A 16304-nucleotide genomic window follows, 5' to 3' on the forward strand; every position below is an offset into this window, starting at 1 on the left:
AGTTGTGGCTTGTCTCATCGTGGAGGGATACAGTGAAACAGCCTTCCTGGTTCACTGCAAAAACAACTTCAGAATTCCACAGAAACATACTGCTGTCTGCGCGGGTAGCACGGTGGTATCGTCACTGTCTTCCCCACACCTGGTGGAAAAGCCACTGTTCGAATCCCGTCGATAACGTGAGGAACTTTTTTTGGGGGGGGGGGGGGCTTTTTCGCTCCGTGGCCGAGTTAGTAGGTCTCAGGCGTAGATGGCAAGGCTTTCTCCCCAGAAACTGGGTTTTTTCGCCTAACAGGAAAATCGACCGGAGAACACACGCAATTTACTGACATAACACATATATGGGCATACATAAGAAATTTTGGGTGGCCCTAATTTAATGATTTCAGATGTTTTTGAGAAACATACAACTTATTTATCCAGCTGTAGCCCTTGAGTAGCTGCCAGAAGGTCACACCTCTATGTGAACCATGAAATCAGCGTCCCCCCCTCCACAAATCCTTAGGGAATGGGGAGCATCGAACCAGTATAGTCAAATCCAAGTAATCACCTAGATTTTGACTATGTAAGACTGCCCTTGGTTTGATCAGATGACAAGAAAATATTCCATCAAAGCAAGTTCTAAAACGCAGCCATTACAAGTTTTCTTCAGCATTGGATCTAGGGCTATAGAGATGTGGAGTGTTTTTCACAGAATTACTAACTCAAAAATATCACAAAAGAAATGTATTTTGTAAATAGTTAAAGAGAATACAGAAAATTTTCATAAAGCTAAACAAAAATATGCTCCATCAAGATCGTAGAAATTACAGCTAAGAACCAGAAGAAAATGACAGTACTGTCAAAATTCAAAAATGTAAAAACAGCGATATTTGTAATAAATGTCAAAGATTAGGAATGAACATGCTATTATAATTAAATAATGACGAGTTTATGAAATTATTTACTAACACTGTTAAAAAAACATTAAAACTTGTTTTTTTTATAGATAAAGTAATTGATGGACAGAACTTAAAATATAAAATAAATTTAGGCATTGCTAAATGAATCCATATGATAAGTTGGTTGCTGAAAAATCAAAAACTACTAAAGGTGAAAAGGACCTCTGGTATAGGATTCAAGTTACCCGAAAATGGCAATTTTATTATCATTAGCCATTAGTTTGAGGCATGTGATGCAAGAAAGCAAGCTTATGCAGCATCAGCCAAAAAAAAACCTCCCATTTCACCTATCCATTCATTCCAAATACCTGTCCTGCTCAGCCTTAAATTTATTTCACCTATCAACTTCCACAACAAGAGATGGAAGTCTGTTCCAGCAATCAACTATCTGCTGGCTAAAGGCAGATTTCTGCACATCTATTTTACGACTGTCTTTCCTACATTTGAATCTATGCCCTCTCAGGTTCTTAATCTGAGCAAGAGAAAGAATCCCATCAGCATTGAGCTTACTCAACCCATTCAAGGCCTTATACGCTATCGATAACAAGCATTAAAAAATCTTAAAGATCCAGAACATGATGATGATTCAACCACTAAAATATATGTAGAGAAAGTTAATCATATTGCAAAAAGAAAATTCACTTTTACAAAATGACTTAATCAGTCTTAAAGAAGGCATTGAAAAATTAGATAATGAACTTAAGAATTATATCAGTTTCACTTCACAAATAATAATATTGATTACCGTAAGTTAAATGTTGAATTTTATGTAAAAGAAAACGGCCAGAAATTATATCTATTAAGAATTAAATAAAAAATAATAAAGATTCTTTTAAAAAGCAATTAATAATGTGAAATTAAACCTCGAAGCTTATCAGACAGTTAAAAAAGTAGTAGTTAGATACTAATAATGAAGTGACAAGTAAAAAAATTAGAAATTCTAAACAATGAACTGTGAGATAAAAGTACTAACTTTGAGAAGGATATAAAAGTATTAGGGATTGAATAAATTGATAATGGAGATCTTTGGAGAAGGCCATCATTATTAGTGTTACTAGTGGCAGATGATGCAAGAAAGCCAGCTTATAAAGCATTAGCCAAAAATAAAAAATAATAAAAAAACGCCCCTTGTCATTAAAAATAAATAAAACTTGGCACATCACCTGTCCATCCTCTCCAATAATTTTTCTAATTCTTCCTTGAATTTATTCAAACTACCCACTTCCACAACAATAGTTGGAACAACAGTCAAAAACCTTCTGGCTGAAGGCAAACTTCCACACATCCATCTTGCAACCATCCTTCTTCAATTTGAATTTATGTCCTCTCATTTGTAGTCTGAGCAAAAGGAAAAATACTATCAGCGTTGACTTTTGTCAATGCATTCAAAGCCTTAAACAACTCAATCAGATCATCTCACTGGTGCCTAGTCTCCAGATGCTGCAATTTGCAGAACCAAAGCCGTTCTTGGTAAGACCACCTTTTTGTTCCCTTCAAGAATCGTCAGCAGTGTCAAAAGCTTTCCTGAAATACAAATCAGTTTAGCAAATAGAAAGTGTATTATCCGTAAAGAAAATGTGTATGATATAAATAATAAAAGAATCACTAATTTAAAATCTCCTGAGGATTATAGTGAAGCTGCAACTAAATTGTGTGTTGAATATACTTTGGTATATTATATACTTGTGTTAGATGTCTATTCTGCAAAAAAAAGAGGGAATTATTCAAGTAAGGGTTTTTCAATACGATGATGCTGTCAATAAAATTTGTTGACCAATAAATTTTAATACACAAAATGCATTACTTATTTTGAATGGGTCATATGATGTAATGGGGGGAAAGAAGCATTAATATTTCTAACCCAAAGTCCAATGAAATGCCCTAAATCATTAATGCCTAAAAGCACATTCAATTCCTTTTTATGCAACTACTAAGAGCCTATTGTTTTGCAAAAATATTTCCAAGTACAGGCAACCCCCATATAACACGGTACTTCTACAACACAATTTTGCTATAACATGATTGATAAATTGCTGCAATCTTCACACAACACAATACTTACGAGGGTGGTTCAATAAAGAATCGCCCTTCCTCATATCACAGAGTCATGATGTTTTGTGTGTAGCATCATACATATCTCTGTACTAAAGGTGTAAAATTTCAGCCCCGTGTCTTAATTTGTTTTTCTCTTACAGAGCTGAATGTGTGACAAAGTAGCATCATGGACAAAGTTGAAGCCAGAGCTGTAATCTGATATCTGTTCTTGAAGGGGAAATCTCCTAAATAAATCCACAAGGAGATGACTGCTATATATAAGGATGAAGCCCCATCCTGTGGCATTGGAAAGCTGTTGTTATTTGGTTTTTAGGAGCATTAGCAACTAAGGCCATATTGCTCCGGTGCGGTGGTCATTCCCTGACCTTTCCGCATCCTCTGTATTTGGTGGTGACGGGCTCGAACCCCGGTCTAATCAAGAAGCGTATGCTACGCACTCCTGCTCCTTCCCACCTGGCTACGGAAGCGCCTACCATTGGAAAGCACTGGCATAGACAGTTTAGGTGTGGTCGGACATCGGTAGAATCTGAGTCCATTCCAGGTCGTCCCCATTCAGCCATTGATGACAGCACAGTCAAGAAAGTGGAGTCGTTAATCATGGAAGATGGCCGGATATCTTGCATGAATTGTCCCAGGAGGTGATGATTAGTGTGGGCTGCTCTGTTGAAACAGCCCTTCGTGAACAATTCCATTTATGGAAATTGAGCGCAAGATGGATTACCCGATTATTGACTGGTTTTCAGAAAGCTGATCGACAACAGAAATCACAAGAATTGTTAGCCCTGTGCCAAAAAAATGAGGAATGCTTTTTCTCTCGTCTAATCACTCAGGATGAAAGTTGGATATCCCATTTCGACACTGAAAGTAAAAGGCAGTCCATGGAATGGAGACATCATGGTTTCCCCCCCCCCCTCCAAGAAAGCAAGGGTCCAGGCGTCAGCAGGACAGATCTTGCCAACGGTGTTTTGGGATGAGAAAGGCGTAATAATGATTGATTACCTGCCAAGAGGCCGACCAGGCTAGCCGGGTGGGTAAAGAGCCTGCTTGGCAACCCAAAGGTTGCGGGTTCAAATCCTGCCTCGGTCTTGGATCAGAGTAGAAAACACAAAAAGCTTGGGAGGTGCAATATGGCCACAGAAGCCGATGCGCCAACAACTAACAAAAAAAAAAAAAAAAAACCTGCCAAAAGGTAGAACAATTACAGGGACCTGTTATGCCAATTTACTCCCAAAATTATGGGAGAAAATCAAAGCATGTAGGCATGGCATGCTGTCCAAAGGTGTGAGAATGCTCCAAGACAATTCCCCAGTTCACACTTCTGACATTGCAACAAAGTAAGTGGTAGATGACTTTCATCAACCGGTGAAATACCACCACTTTGCTTATTGGAGGCTTGAAGTGGCGAAACCCATGTTTAGTCTCCAGAGCAAAGTTTCCGGCATCCCCCTCCCCCACCCATACTTCTCCTCCAACCCATGCACGGTACTAAGTACTATAGGTTTTGATACCTTTCGTGTTTGGGGTTTTCATAAAAAAAAAAAAAAAAAAAAAAAAAAATACTGATTTCGGCCATTTTGCAGAGTACAATGTACTGTGGCGGGTTCATCTAAGTTCAAGAGCCGCCCTACATAATACTGCATTGAACACATTTTCTGACACGCCATCAGATGGCACAACACACGTCCAGCTACTTAACTTTAATTAATGGTATTCCACAAGGTCTACGGAAAAGTGGCCCCCGCATTTCGCCCCCGGAACATTTTCTCCCCAGCAGATAATGAGTAGGCTACAGAAATGTAAATACTGTAGTCAACTCTCGATAACTCGAATTTTTACTGAAGTCCCAGCCCCTTTAGTGAAGATTGAATGTTAAATTCTCTCGATTACTCGAACTGAACTTCCGATAACTCTAACTTTTCCGAACAAATTTTCAAAATGACATTCATGTACAAATTGTCACGTAGCTTTTAAACTAATTTCCCCCCCCCCCTTTTGTATGTCTTCAGGGTTCTCTTTCTATTGTGAAATGATTAACTGGAACTGTTAATCCTTTCACAATGAAAAGAATACATACTCGACCACGAGGGCGATAGTCACGTGGTCAGTGACGGACACGGGGGAGGGAACAGTGACTAATCTTATAGGAGTCTTTTCAGTAACAAGTGAATCTTGTTCCGATTTGTCTAAATTCACACAAAAGTTCCTGCATCTGGCTCTCCTCACATTTCGTGGCGCAGTCGACAGCGCGCGTTTGCTGTTTTCGCCGCCTCCACAGAGAAGTAAGATACAGAGTGGACTCTTGCTCAATTCAAAAACGTTCCACCTGCAAAGGGCGTGTTTGGACAGAGGGTTTGGAAAGCCTAGTTGTGAAAGTCGTAACTAAACATAACCATGCAGCTCAAGCTGCAAGGTCGGAAGCATTGCAATTGATTGGTCAAATACGGCAACATGCAACAACCACGAACGGACGGCCACAGCAAATTGTTGCATCAGTTATTGCAGAGGCTCATACCAATGTCACGGCATTACTTCCTAAAAAGGATTCACTTAAACGAACCATTCGTCATGTTCAATGCAACGATGGTACTCCTGCTTTACCGAGCAATCTGCAGGACCTAGTAATTCCACAATTATCAAGAAATTATTATCGATGGCAATGTACAACAGTTTTTAATTATATTATAAATCAACAGGGATTACCTTTATTTTAGATATAGGAAGCTTCTTTTTCAACTCGCTAATAATTCTTGAGGATGGCAATATCAATGATTAATTGCGAGTTGCTCTATTCCTGTGAACATGACGCCCGAAAAGCTCTAGTCCGACTTAAGGAATGTAGAGAATAATCCCCCATATCCAATTTTATTAGACCCCTAAATTTAACTCTAAAGTCCAGCTACAGGACCAAAAGAAATAATCGGTCCATATTTATTAAACAGTTTAGACCTTCAAAAATTTAATTTTATGTCAATCCACGTAATGGTTTCCTTGCTGCCAGAGGTATGGTGTTTGAAGACAGAGTCTTGAGCGCTCAATGTTGAGACCGCACGGTCTGAACGTAGGGGTTCTGACAGTGGGGAAGATGTCCCACCTGCTTTACAAAATAGATATCGCCATCCTCAAGAATTATTAGCGAGTTGGAAAAGAAGCTACCTATATCTAAAATAAAGGTAATCCCTGTTGATTTATAATATAATAGAATATAGGAATTATCGAGCACTTAATAGCTCTCAATTATCAAATCTATTAAACAGTTTTTAATGTATGATTCTCAGGACGAACTGCTCCCGGGTCGCATGCTTATATTTTCCACTAGTAACAATCTTCAGTTATTGGCGCGTAGCCAGGAGTGGTTTTCTGATGGAACAAGAAGTATGCTGCAGTTTCTGCTAGAATCAAAAGAATAATCCAAGATTTTCAAAATCGTAATGTGATTGATTACCTTAGAGGCAATGCATACAACTTCGAGTTTTAAACAATAATAATGTGCATTTATTCTATGATTGATTACCTTTTGATTGATTCATTCTATTAAAACAAAATAAATTAGAATTAATAAAAAATTAGGTGTATTATTTACATTTCTATTGCCTATTCATTATCTACTGGGGGCGAAATGTGGGAGACGAAATGTTTTCTATGCTGTGTGGAAAACGTCTCTTGAGTCCCTCTCAATGGGAAAAACTTGTTGGGTTTTTTTTTTTTTTTTTTTCTCTCCAAAACGTGACCAAATTAGTTGTCTGAAGTGAGGTTACATGATTTTTTTTTTTTTTCTTCCCTCATTTCGGGTTTTATATCCCTCAACACTGGTAAGCAGAGCATTGAACACCTATTTGTTGACAAGCCACCTTATGGCCTTAGTTTCCTCCACGCAAATTCAAATCGTTTCCTGAAACTTTAGTTTTTCATAACCCAAATTCCAGATCATATGAAATACAATATGCAAATAGCAGAGAAGTGTGGCACCTCATGGCCTTACTGCCTCAGAGCATGTTCTAAAGAATCTAACTGAACATGCAAATAATTACAGATTTGACATTTTACTCGTTGGACAAACGCCATTCTTTTCAAAGTCCTTCACAACAGCCCTCGGAGACAACGCTGCAAAAATCTCTAACAGATATCAAGACAGAGCTCACGAAATGGAAGATTAGTTTCGTTTCACATCATTTCATTATCGAATGGAATGACCATGGAACTCTAACAGCTGCCATCGATGCAATTATAACGTTCGAGAATAAAGTCTGACATTTTACTTGTCTTCCCTAACAAAGCCAACAGAGTCTTGATTTTGAAATATTTCTCTAATTAAACTTTAATGTCCTATTAATTAGAAACGTCAGAGATTGATCACGATAAAAAGGAGAATTTCTGCATCATGCACCAAAGATTTATTCACTGAGGAGACTGTTTAATGTTAGTAAAGTTGTTTAATATTAGTTAAAGTTACTTTATCTGTTCAACTGTATATGTTTACGTTGGATTGCCCATGGAATCCTTTGGTACATGCAAGACATGAACTGGTTACAGCGAACTGAAAAGATCTGATAAATAAAGTGTCCAGTTGATAGATATGCAGAAAGCTTAATTCATTTTCAATGAATAATGATTTACAATTTTCCCATCAGTACCAGAAAACTAAAAAAGACAAGATTGCGATTCCTCAGTACTTTCCACTCTTCTGACATCGGAATAGACACGTGGAACACTCCAACCGGGTCTTTAATTTACCAATACCATAATGAGCCTTTCAAAAGCTGTTCTAATTGACCAAATTTGCACTCGTTATGGCTTTTGCGAGGTGCAATGCGACGTCATCGGAGCAGCCAGCCCTGTCCCGATGAAATTACTCCGACATTATTTCTTGCCATCTAATCCTTGTCCAAGCAGTGGTAATTTGTCAGCATACCCAATCACGCGTTCCCCATCTACCCTTCATTAACCTTTAACGAGCCGATCATCGATTTCGAAAGATACCTGTAAAATGCATTACCAGAACATCACCTTCGTTCCACTTCGGATAATTGCGGCCGGAGGTGCGGACTCATTAGGTCTTCTGCCGACAGCGGTAACCTTTTATTTCCTTAAAATAAATTAGTTTCCCTCTTTCACGCGCATGTGTACTGCGAAACAAAGAAGATTTGCGCTATTATTTGTATCTGAAGCGATGTTATCGTACGGTTTTCCATAAACTCTAAAATTAAGGACGAATTTTCGCTTATCATTTGAAATATAGGACTGGAGAGAGCGAAAGATGCAAAGAATTTTAGAAAAGCTTTGTTTGTAATTGGCCAAAGTTATTTGCAAAGTTTCCTCTGTTATGAATAAGATAACAAAGAAGAAACCAGGGGGTGAAACGGATGGTGTTTTTTGTATATGCTGGTTGGAAAATCCGAGTTTTCTGGGGAATGGGAAACCATGAGGCCCGAGATCGACTATGGTGTGGAAAAGAGTCCAACCCCCCCCCCTCTTACGAGAGCAATAGTAACCATTATGGTACAGAGTAGAGTAGAATTGCTGTTTAATGCAATGTCTAGGCAAGAGTCGAATAATTTATTTCTTCCCAAAAACCTGCTTTTTTTTTTTTTATCCCGAAAAATATACAAACTGGTGACCCAATATCGTATTTAGGCCTCCTGGCCTTAGTTATCTGGGTACTTACTGCAGTCTCTCCAGCACGGAACTGTAGGTCTGTTATTTTAAAACATAATTCGCCCAGATTTCACATTCTGAAGTTGCATGTACAGTATTCTTCGCACGCCCAAAAATATGTTAATTTATGCTTAAAAAGAATAATTAGCAGCTTAGTTAATGTAGCAGTGCGTTACATTTCCAGCTCGTTAGTAAATAGTAATAATTCATGATTTAAAAAAAAAAAATGAGTAAAAAGCAACGACGTTTATGCGCGAATCGAGAAAATTGTTTCTGAGCATCCGCTACATTGCCAATTCATTCCTCCAACAAATTTCACTGGCCATCACAAATTTTAATGAAATTTGTGATGGCCAGTCACTAGCAGTCGAGTTATTACATGCGGACGGACGAACGTGCTGGAGGCAATAGGTACATTACGCGCTTAAAATGTAACTTGAATTACATTTATCAACAGAAGATTCGGTCAATTGACCATTGACAAAAGATTTGTTTGGTCAGTTTTAAAAAAAAATTGAATACTTATAAAATAAACAATATTTATTAATGAGGGTAGAGTTAAATGTTATCTCATTCTATTTGATGTAATGCTTTACATCAGCATTTGCCAAACTGTTTAAACCGGGTTTCTTCTGTGGGTGGGAATCCTCCTTTGTTTATAGATATTGTAAGTAAAATATTTTTTTAATAATTTACCCTAAAAACGTTCCATCTCTTTTGAAAAATAAAATATTACCTCCAGTAAGGAAGTGTTGGGATTTTGTTCAGAATTATTCAAGAATTAATCAGAATTCAAGAATTATTCCTCAGTTCTTTTCTTCAAGAATTCACACAAATTGCCCAACGCGGTGAGGGAAGGAGATCATATAATATTTGGACTCGTTACATTTGAGGGTGGGTGTTAGTCGCACGATGTTGGATACCTGAATGATTATTCATAAAAGATTCTAATATGATCTGAATTTGATTATTTTTAACGAAATAGGCCAAATTTTTATTATTAATTAGATAAAAAAAACTGCATTTTTATAATTAGATAAATTATAATACTAATATTTGAATCGTTATCGACTCCTTCAAACGTAACTACTAAAAAAAAGTTTAAAATAATCACAGGATGCTGCTTCTTTACGCAATTAATTTTTGTATAATTATAAGTAAAATGCTAATAACTTCTAAGTGAGATTAAACGCAAAGAGTTTTGTAAGTCACGAACTTAAATATCAGTGACATAATACAAATTTCGAAGAATATTAAACGGGTAGTATTTTATTTAATGACATTTTATTAATAATTTAATTAAATATTTACGCCGCGAATTAAAATATGCAAGACTACTTCATATGGCGGATGAGCAATTTACCGAGGTTGACGCGTACTAACACATTTTAAGCGCGAGCGCAAACTTTGAGGCAGACGATGAACAAACGTGCTTTGGACATCGTAGCGTAAGGTAATGTCGGTGACAGCCGAACAACAACCCTCGCAGGAGGGCGATACGACTGCCGAGGATATAAACGCACCGTATATCGCCGAAATGATGAACGAAAGAGAGAAATTGGGATCGGAATTCCTGAATGCCAATCGTCTGCTGGATCAAGGTAAGGTTTACGTTTTTACTTCGAATAACTGCGCGAGAGAAAAATGTTTATGACCGGAAATATATCAACAGAGAGAGAGAGAGTTACTGCCGAAATTATCATATTACGTAGTTTTGGAATTTATTCTTAATTTATTTCGTTAGCAGTGCCAGAGATTGATAGAACGTAGTGTGAACTTGATACTGACCCTTTAAGTGTTTCCAACAACCGTAAATGCGAAATCGAATCGAAGGTTGCCTTAATGGAACACGTGCTTCACCTCGAACAATATTTCAACTGTAAGAGTTTAGCAAGGCTATAGCCTCAACCTACGTAAAGAATTTCACTTAACGAAAAGGTTAGTGCAATTGCATATAAGTGAATTACCAAATTGGAATCGATTTTATATCTCATACCTTCACAACGAGTTGCCTGATATTGCACTACATCGAATAAGTAACGGTTCACCAATGGAGAAGACTATTGTTACTTATTTTCAGTGGATATCACTACCACCCAGACGACCGTTTCAAGACTATTTGGCCTATCATCGGTGGGTGGGTGAGTAGGTATCCTGGTGCTGCAATAGTGACAACCCAGTTACAGTATGAGAGACACCAGTGCTGTATAGCAGGACTATAGTCTCAACCCATGTAAAGATTTCACTTAACGAAAAAACATGATGCAATTGCACTAAGTGAAATCTTTACGTAGGTTGAGGCTATAGCCCTACCAAACAGTTTCAGTTTAAACTGTTATACCCTATCTGGGTTTTCATAATGTGGAGTTATACTTCATAACTGGGTTGCCACTATTAAACACCAGGGAACCCACCCACCGATGATAGGCCACATATCCTTGAAACGGCCGTCTGGGTGGTGGTGGTGGTGGTATCCACCGAGAATAAGTAACAATAGTCTTGTCCATTGGTGAAGCTGGACTTATCCGAGGTAGTGCAATATCAGGCAACTCGTTGTGAAGGTATTCACAATATGAGATATGATAAAAACGATGCCATTTTACCAAGTTTTAATTCACTTACAAAAAATATTGTTGTATGAAAATAATAAATACGTCGAGGGACGAATTAATGAGTTTGTTTTTTTAAAAGGATTTATTTATTATTACGAATTTTTTCAGTCATTTTATTCTTGATGCTAAAAAAATACTGCTTTTTTTGCGCCAGTGTTGATGGGTGGAAGCAATCATTTAAATCTAGTTTATATCCATTAATTTACATAATTCATGCATTGATTTTCAGTGACGTCACTTATTAACAACATTTATCTCCACTGTTAGTAGAGATGGCGATTTAAAGTAGTTTTTCTCGGCTGATTTAAAAAATGAATTTATTTGGAAATACGCCATTTCATATTTACGTTAGGCATTACTTGGCAGCATTGAACGTATATTTAAAATAAAACTGGTATTATAATTATATATTTTAGAATTTGTGTCAGCTCTTTAGCTTAAATTATGAGAACGATATTCGGAATATTTTGATTCTCCCTTTTTTATTTAAATGACACGAACTACTTTCTAAGTACATGATGGCAGCTCATCAGTTAGCATCAGAATATTTTCATGTGTGGTTCAGCCTTGGATTCCCCCTTCCCTCCCCTACTCTTCTTGGCTGATTAATGCTTGATCTCCTTGGAAGATAAATGCTCTGGAACAGGTGTTGAAGACATCTTGTGAAGATCGTTCTAAAAGGAAACGTGTTTTGGCCTGAATCTCTTGATTGAACGGCGTAGTTTCTTTAAGAAGTTGGAAACTGAATCCAGACCCGAATTAAATTGAAAATTTGGAAAGCTTCTTTTGTTGTTGCTATTAGCCTTGTCTGTCTTTTCATCTCTCTGTGAACTGTCCATTGAGGAAGATTTATGCCATATTGAGGCATCGTTATGGTCACTTAAGTATCAATTCTTCTTTGAGGAATCCATCTCATTTGATTATGACAAACCTTCTTTCTTCTTCATACTTTCAGCCTTCCAATGACTCGCTCCAGCTTTCGAGAGGTGATGTTAAGCGGTAAGATTGCTTTCTGTTATTAACAACGGAGTCCTCACTTCCTCTGCAGGCTACCCACCCCCAGCCACTGCAGTCTACGTTTTGTTATTGATGCCCCTCACCCCGTATTAGTAATAGGTGGTCGCACGCCCTCTCCGACCTCCGTTGCCATGCCGTATGCCACCAGACTGCCTCTGAGCGGGGTTAGCGTAACTGGTCATTTTCTTTCTGCAAACCCAAAACAGGTTTGGTGGCCGAATGGAACGAGATAGTGCGGAGGTGGAAGATTAATGGGCAGCGTGTTTGCTCGGGCAATTGGACTAAAGCGGCGAAGGTTAGGTAAAGGTATCGCACTTGTTCCGCACTTAGTCCTCTGCTGTGGATCGGATGTTTTTTCTGCCTCAATTAAGTCTTCTGTTTTGTGTGCCACAATTTTTGCTGTTTATAATATTTTGGATTTTTCTTGAATTTCGAATTTGTTTTGGCACATTCCCTCAGTTTTGCAAGAACTCAATTGATAAATACCGCACTCTTCTATAAATTTAGTTGGATGGATCTTTTATGGGTTTGATCCCCCGTGTCAGGTGACGGTTCAAGGGTTTTTCATCCATCAAAATCTGCAAATTGACACAGGAGACACGCAGTTCGGTTGGATGACTTCTAAATCACCGTGTCTTCAGCTGTATTGGCAATTATTCTAAAACAATCTCAACGAAGTGATTTGAAAACAGACATATGTTTTCAAATATGCGTGGAATCAAACATGACTACTATGTTTTCGGGCGTAGCCATTCACCTTCAGAAAACTTTCTTCATTAATACCAATAAGAAGTGCTGCCTTGAATCGGCCGTCAAGGACGGATCGTCGCATTTCGATTAATACAAAGTGGGTGGAGTTTGAATTAATCGAAGGTTAGGTGGAGAATCATCAACATTGAACGAAAACAGGGATGAAAATAGGTCTGTTTTCATTCATTTTCTTAAAAAAAAATAATTTCTATCAACAATAACAAACTTTTTATTGATAAATTCTATTTTCGTGGAGGAATGGTCACAGTTGTCCAGTGTGTAATATAACTGTGAGGATTTCCAGCATCAAATGTCATTTAAGGTCGATCAACCAGAACAGAGCTGTTAATGATGTCGGACGGACAGATATGGCAAAAATAAGCACTTCCGCAATACTGCAAAATTCGTTTTCAAACTGGCCACTTGCTAACACTCCTCAATTGATTTGAAATGTTCCACTGATTCCCTCTGCTATGTTCAACTAATTTTTCCATTTATCCGAGTTTCATCATATGGCTCTCACTTCAGCTACTCGTAAGCAGAAGCTACTAATGATGAATCCTAGTGCATGATTTCACAATCATGAATTCCTTGTTATGACATTCCATTTTTCGCATGTTCGATGCTCAACAGTTCATTCCATAACAGAGTTGTTCACTACGTTAAGTATTCCATAACAATTCTTTCTTATTAGGTACCGACCAACCTACAAATGCCTTTACTTGACATGTTTGTTTTCTGTCATGGTAGCGCCAGTTGAAGAAAGCTACTGGGTTTCATTCAGATTTTATGAACTTCTGAGCATCTTATATTCAGCTCTTTGATGTGCACTGGTAACTCTCCAGAAATAATTTCACGTTCAAGAGTGCCAAGTCCAAAACGTGACTAACATCAGTATTTCTCAACGTGAGGCTTACCCAAATGCAGTGAAAATGCTCAAAGAAACTACATATTTCGCAATATCGTTATGTTTTCCTCACAGCAGCCTCCAGCTGGTCCTTGACATTTCGTGTTTGGTGAGTAAAGGCTTCCAATGAATACAGTACTACATACACCCACTGGTCACTGAATTATGACCACCCCATCCGTAATGGACTATGCCGCATACCCTGACAGCTTCCTACGATAGAACAGTGGTAATTTGCATCTGGTTGTGTAAATCAAAGTGCTAAGAACCAGTTACGGGACGCAGTAAAGATATCACGGAGTTCCAAAATGGCATGATTGTGGGAGCTCGTGCGTCGGGTGCTTCCATATCAGAAACAGCATGTCTTGGTTGCTCACGGCCCTCTGGTTAAGGTGTACAAAGGATGGTGTCGAACGAGTCCAACCACCTCCCGCCTACAGAGCTATAAAGCATTAAGCGAGGTTAATGTTTCTGGTAAGCGTAGGGTGCAGAGCGTTGTAAGGGCCGAACGTTGGCAGGTCACTCAGCGTCGTTCAGCCTAATTGTGAGGTTGAGCTTTCACTAATTGTGAGGGCTGAACCTCACAATTAGTGAGGTCTTGCTCGCTAATTGTGCCTCCGCGGTGATTGAGCCCATATGCACCATCTCCTAAATTTTAAAAGAAGTCAAGCTTTTGAGTGAATTTTCTATAAACATTTAAGTATAATTAAACATAAATTTAAAACTTAACGTATAAAAGGTAAGATATTACTTTTTAAAAACATTAAAAAAGCGAGTCGGTTTTATCATGAGTTTTACATGACAATATCAAAAAATGTAAACAATACAGACGTATGAGATCCCGCAGCAGACGACCCAAGAGACACCCTCTCCTCACCGCTGATTATGGTCGACGGCAGTTGTCAACAACATGTTGGTTGGACACTGGAGGGCCGGAAACAAGTGTGCTGGTCGAATGATTCCAAATACCTGGTGCAATACGCCGACGGACGCCTTCCTGTGGACCAATCGTGCATGATTTCCCCTATCCAGGCAAGTGGCGGTGATTGCTTAATACGTGGCATATTTTGCTGGCAACAACTAGGACTTCTGGTGCGTAAGGACTATTTCACTGGTGAGATCTACAGGCAGCTCGCCCTCGTAGGTTGCACAGTTGGAAGGATCGCCATCCTCCCCACACTGGATGGAAAAGACACGAATTCCAGTCCCGTCGATGACGGGAGGAATTTCTGTGGGCCTTTTTCGCAACGTGGTTGAGTTAGTCGATCTCAGGCGAGGGAACAGGGTTTTTCTCCCGCAAACTCGGGTTTTTCATCCAGCAAATAGAAAATCGACCTCAGAACATAGTTTCAGACAATATACATGGACCAATATAGACTAAGTCGCCTAAATGAGAACTCGAAAATACAACGACAACATAAGATAAATGTCCATTTATTATACGTTTGAAAACGCATTTGAACCAGGGAAGGAGAGTTAGAATTCTGTAAGATTAGTGATATTTTTGGGAAGGCCTATCGGAAAAACTGAGACTGAGAGGGAATAAGGATGATGAGGCGTACCAGTTATATTAAAGAATGCGCAAATAGGAGTACACCATACCATTTACAAATGCTACTGAGATCATCCTTAGACTGGAGTGATTCGTTTGGATTGTAAAAATGAAAATGCTTACTTATTCATGAGACAGGAGTTGAAGTGGAAATGAAAGGGCTGATGTTCAAAACTTTTAAACTACTCAGTTTTACTTCAGCGATGACTGAGATAATGAAATAGGTGATTAAAGCTCAATAGAGGAACCTCTTGATAATAATGAAATCGCAAATAGATCACAGTAAGTTTTTTGTGAAGTGGAAGTCTCGCCTTACAGATCGGGTTAATTACTATGATGAAGTTATAAAGCATTTAGGTGCAGGAAATGATTTCAGTATTGTATACCTAGATTTTAGTAAGGCCTTTGATTCGGTTCCACTTGAGATGCTGCTGCGTGAACTGGAGCATGCTGAAATTACTGGGAGGATTCTGAGTGAACAGGGACTACCGAGTGTAAAGGGACAACGAGTAATAATCAGTGAACATTCTTCAGAGTGGACTAATAAGGTGAGCGGTGTCCCTCAGGGTTCTGTGTCCTCACTTGTTTTTGATCTGCCTCAGTGATACCGATGATGGTATACAACGAAATCTGTCAAAGTTTGCTGATGATTTAATGGTAAGTAGGATTGTAAATAATCGCGACCAGGCTGTGATACTTCAGAACGACTTAGATCCGTTACAAATAGGTCTGAAATATGACAACTGAATTTTAAGGTTTTGCATTGGGGAAAAGAAGTCTTGGGGGTCACTTCTAAAATAGGAGACACGGAATGGATAGTG

General features: G+C 38.5%; 1 protein-coding gene across 3 annotated transcripts in view; it reads left to right on the top strand.

Annotated features, from left to right (window-relative positions):
• The window catches only part of LOC150081022 (KH domain-containing, RNA-binding, signal transduction-associated protein 2-like), a 112540-nt gene that overhangs the window by 2728 nt on the left and 93508 nt on the right, over positions 1 to 16304 (top strand). For 2 of the 3 annotated variants that reach the window (XR_016547370.1, XM_090381065.1), the window contains exon 1: positions 10081 to 10246. The exons of the other annotated variant lie outside the window; for it this stretch is intronic. Coding sequence is in view for 1 of the 2 variants with exons in the window: in XM_090381065.1 (XP_090237191.1) it covers positions 10102 to 10246 (145 nt within the window). In the remaining variant the exon portion in view is untranslated. Of the gene's footprint in view, positions 1 to 10080; positions 10247 to 16304 lie in introns of those variants that run through there. 3 annotated transcript variants of the gene reach the window in all.

This window comes from Mastigoproctus giganteus, chromosome 9, assembly GCF_048544385.1.
Source record: "Mastigoproctus giganteus isolate SK-2022 chromosome 9, ASM4854438v1, whole genome shotgun sequence".
In the NCBI taxonomy this organism is placed as follows: domain Eukaryota; kingdom Metazoa; phylum Arthropoda; class Arachnida; order Uropygi; family Thelyphonidae; genus Mastigoproctus; species Mastigoproctus giganteus.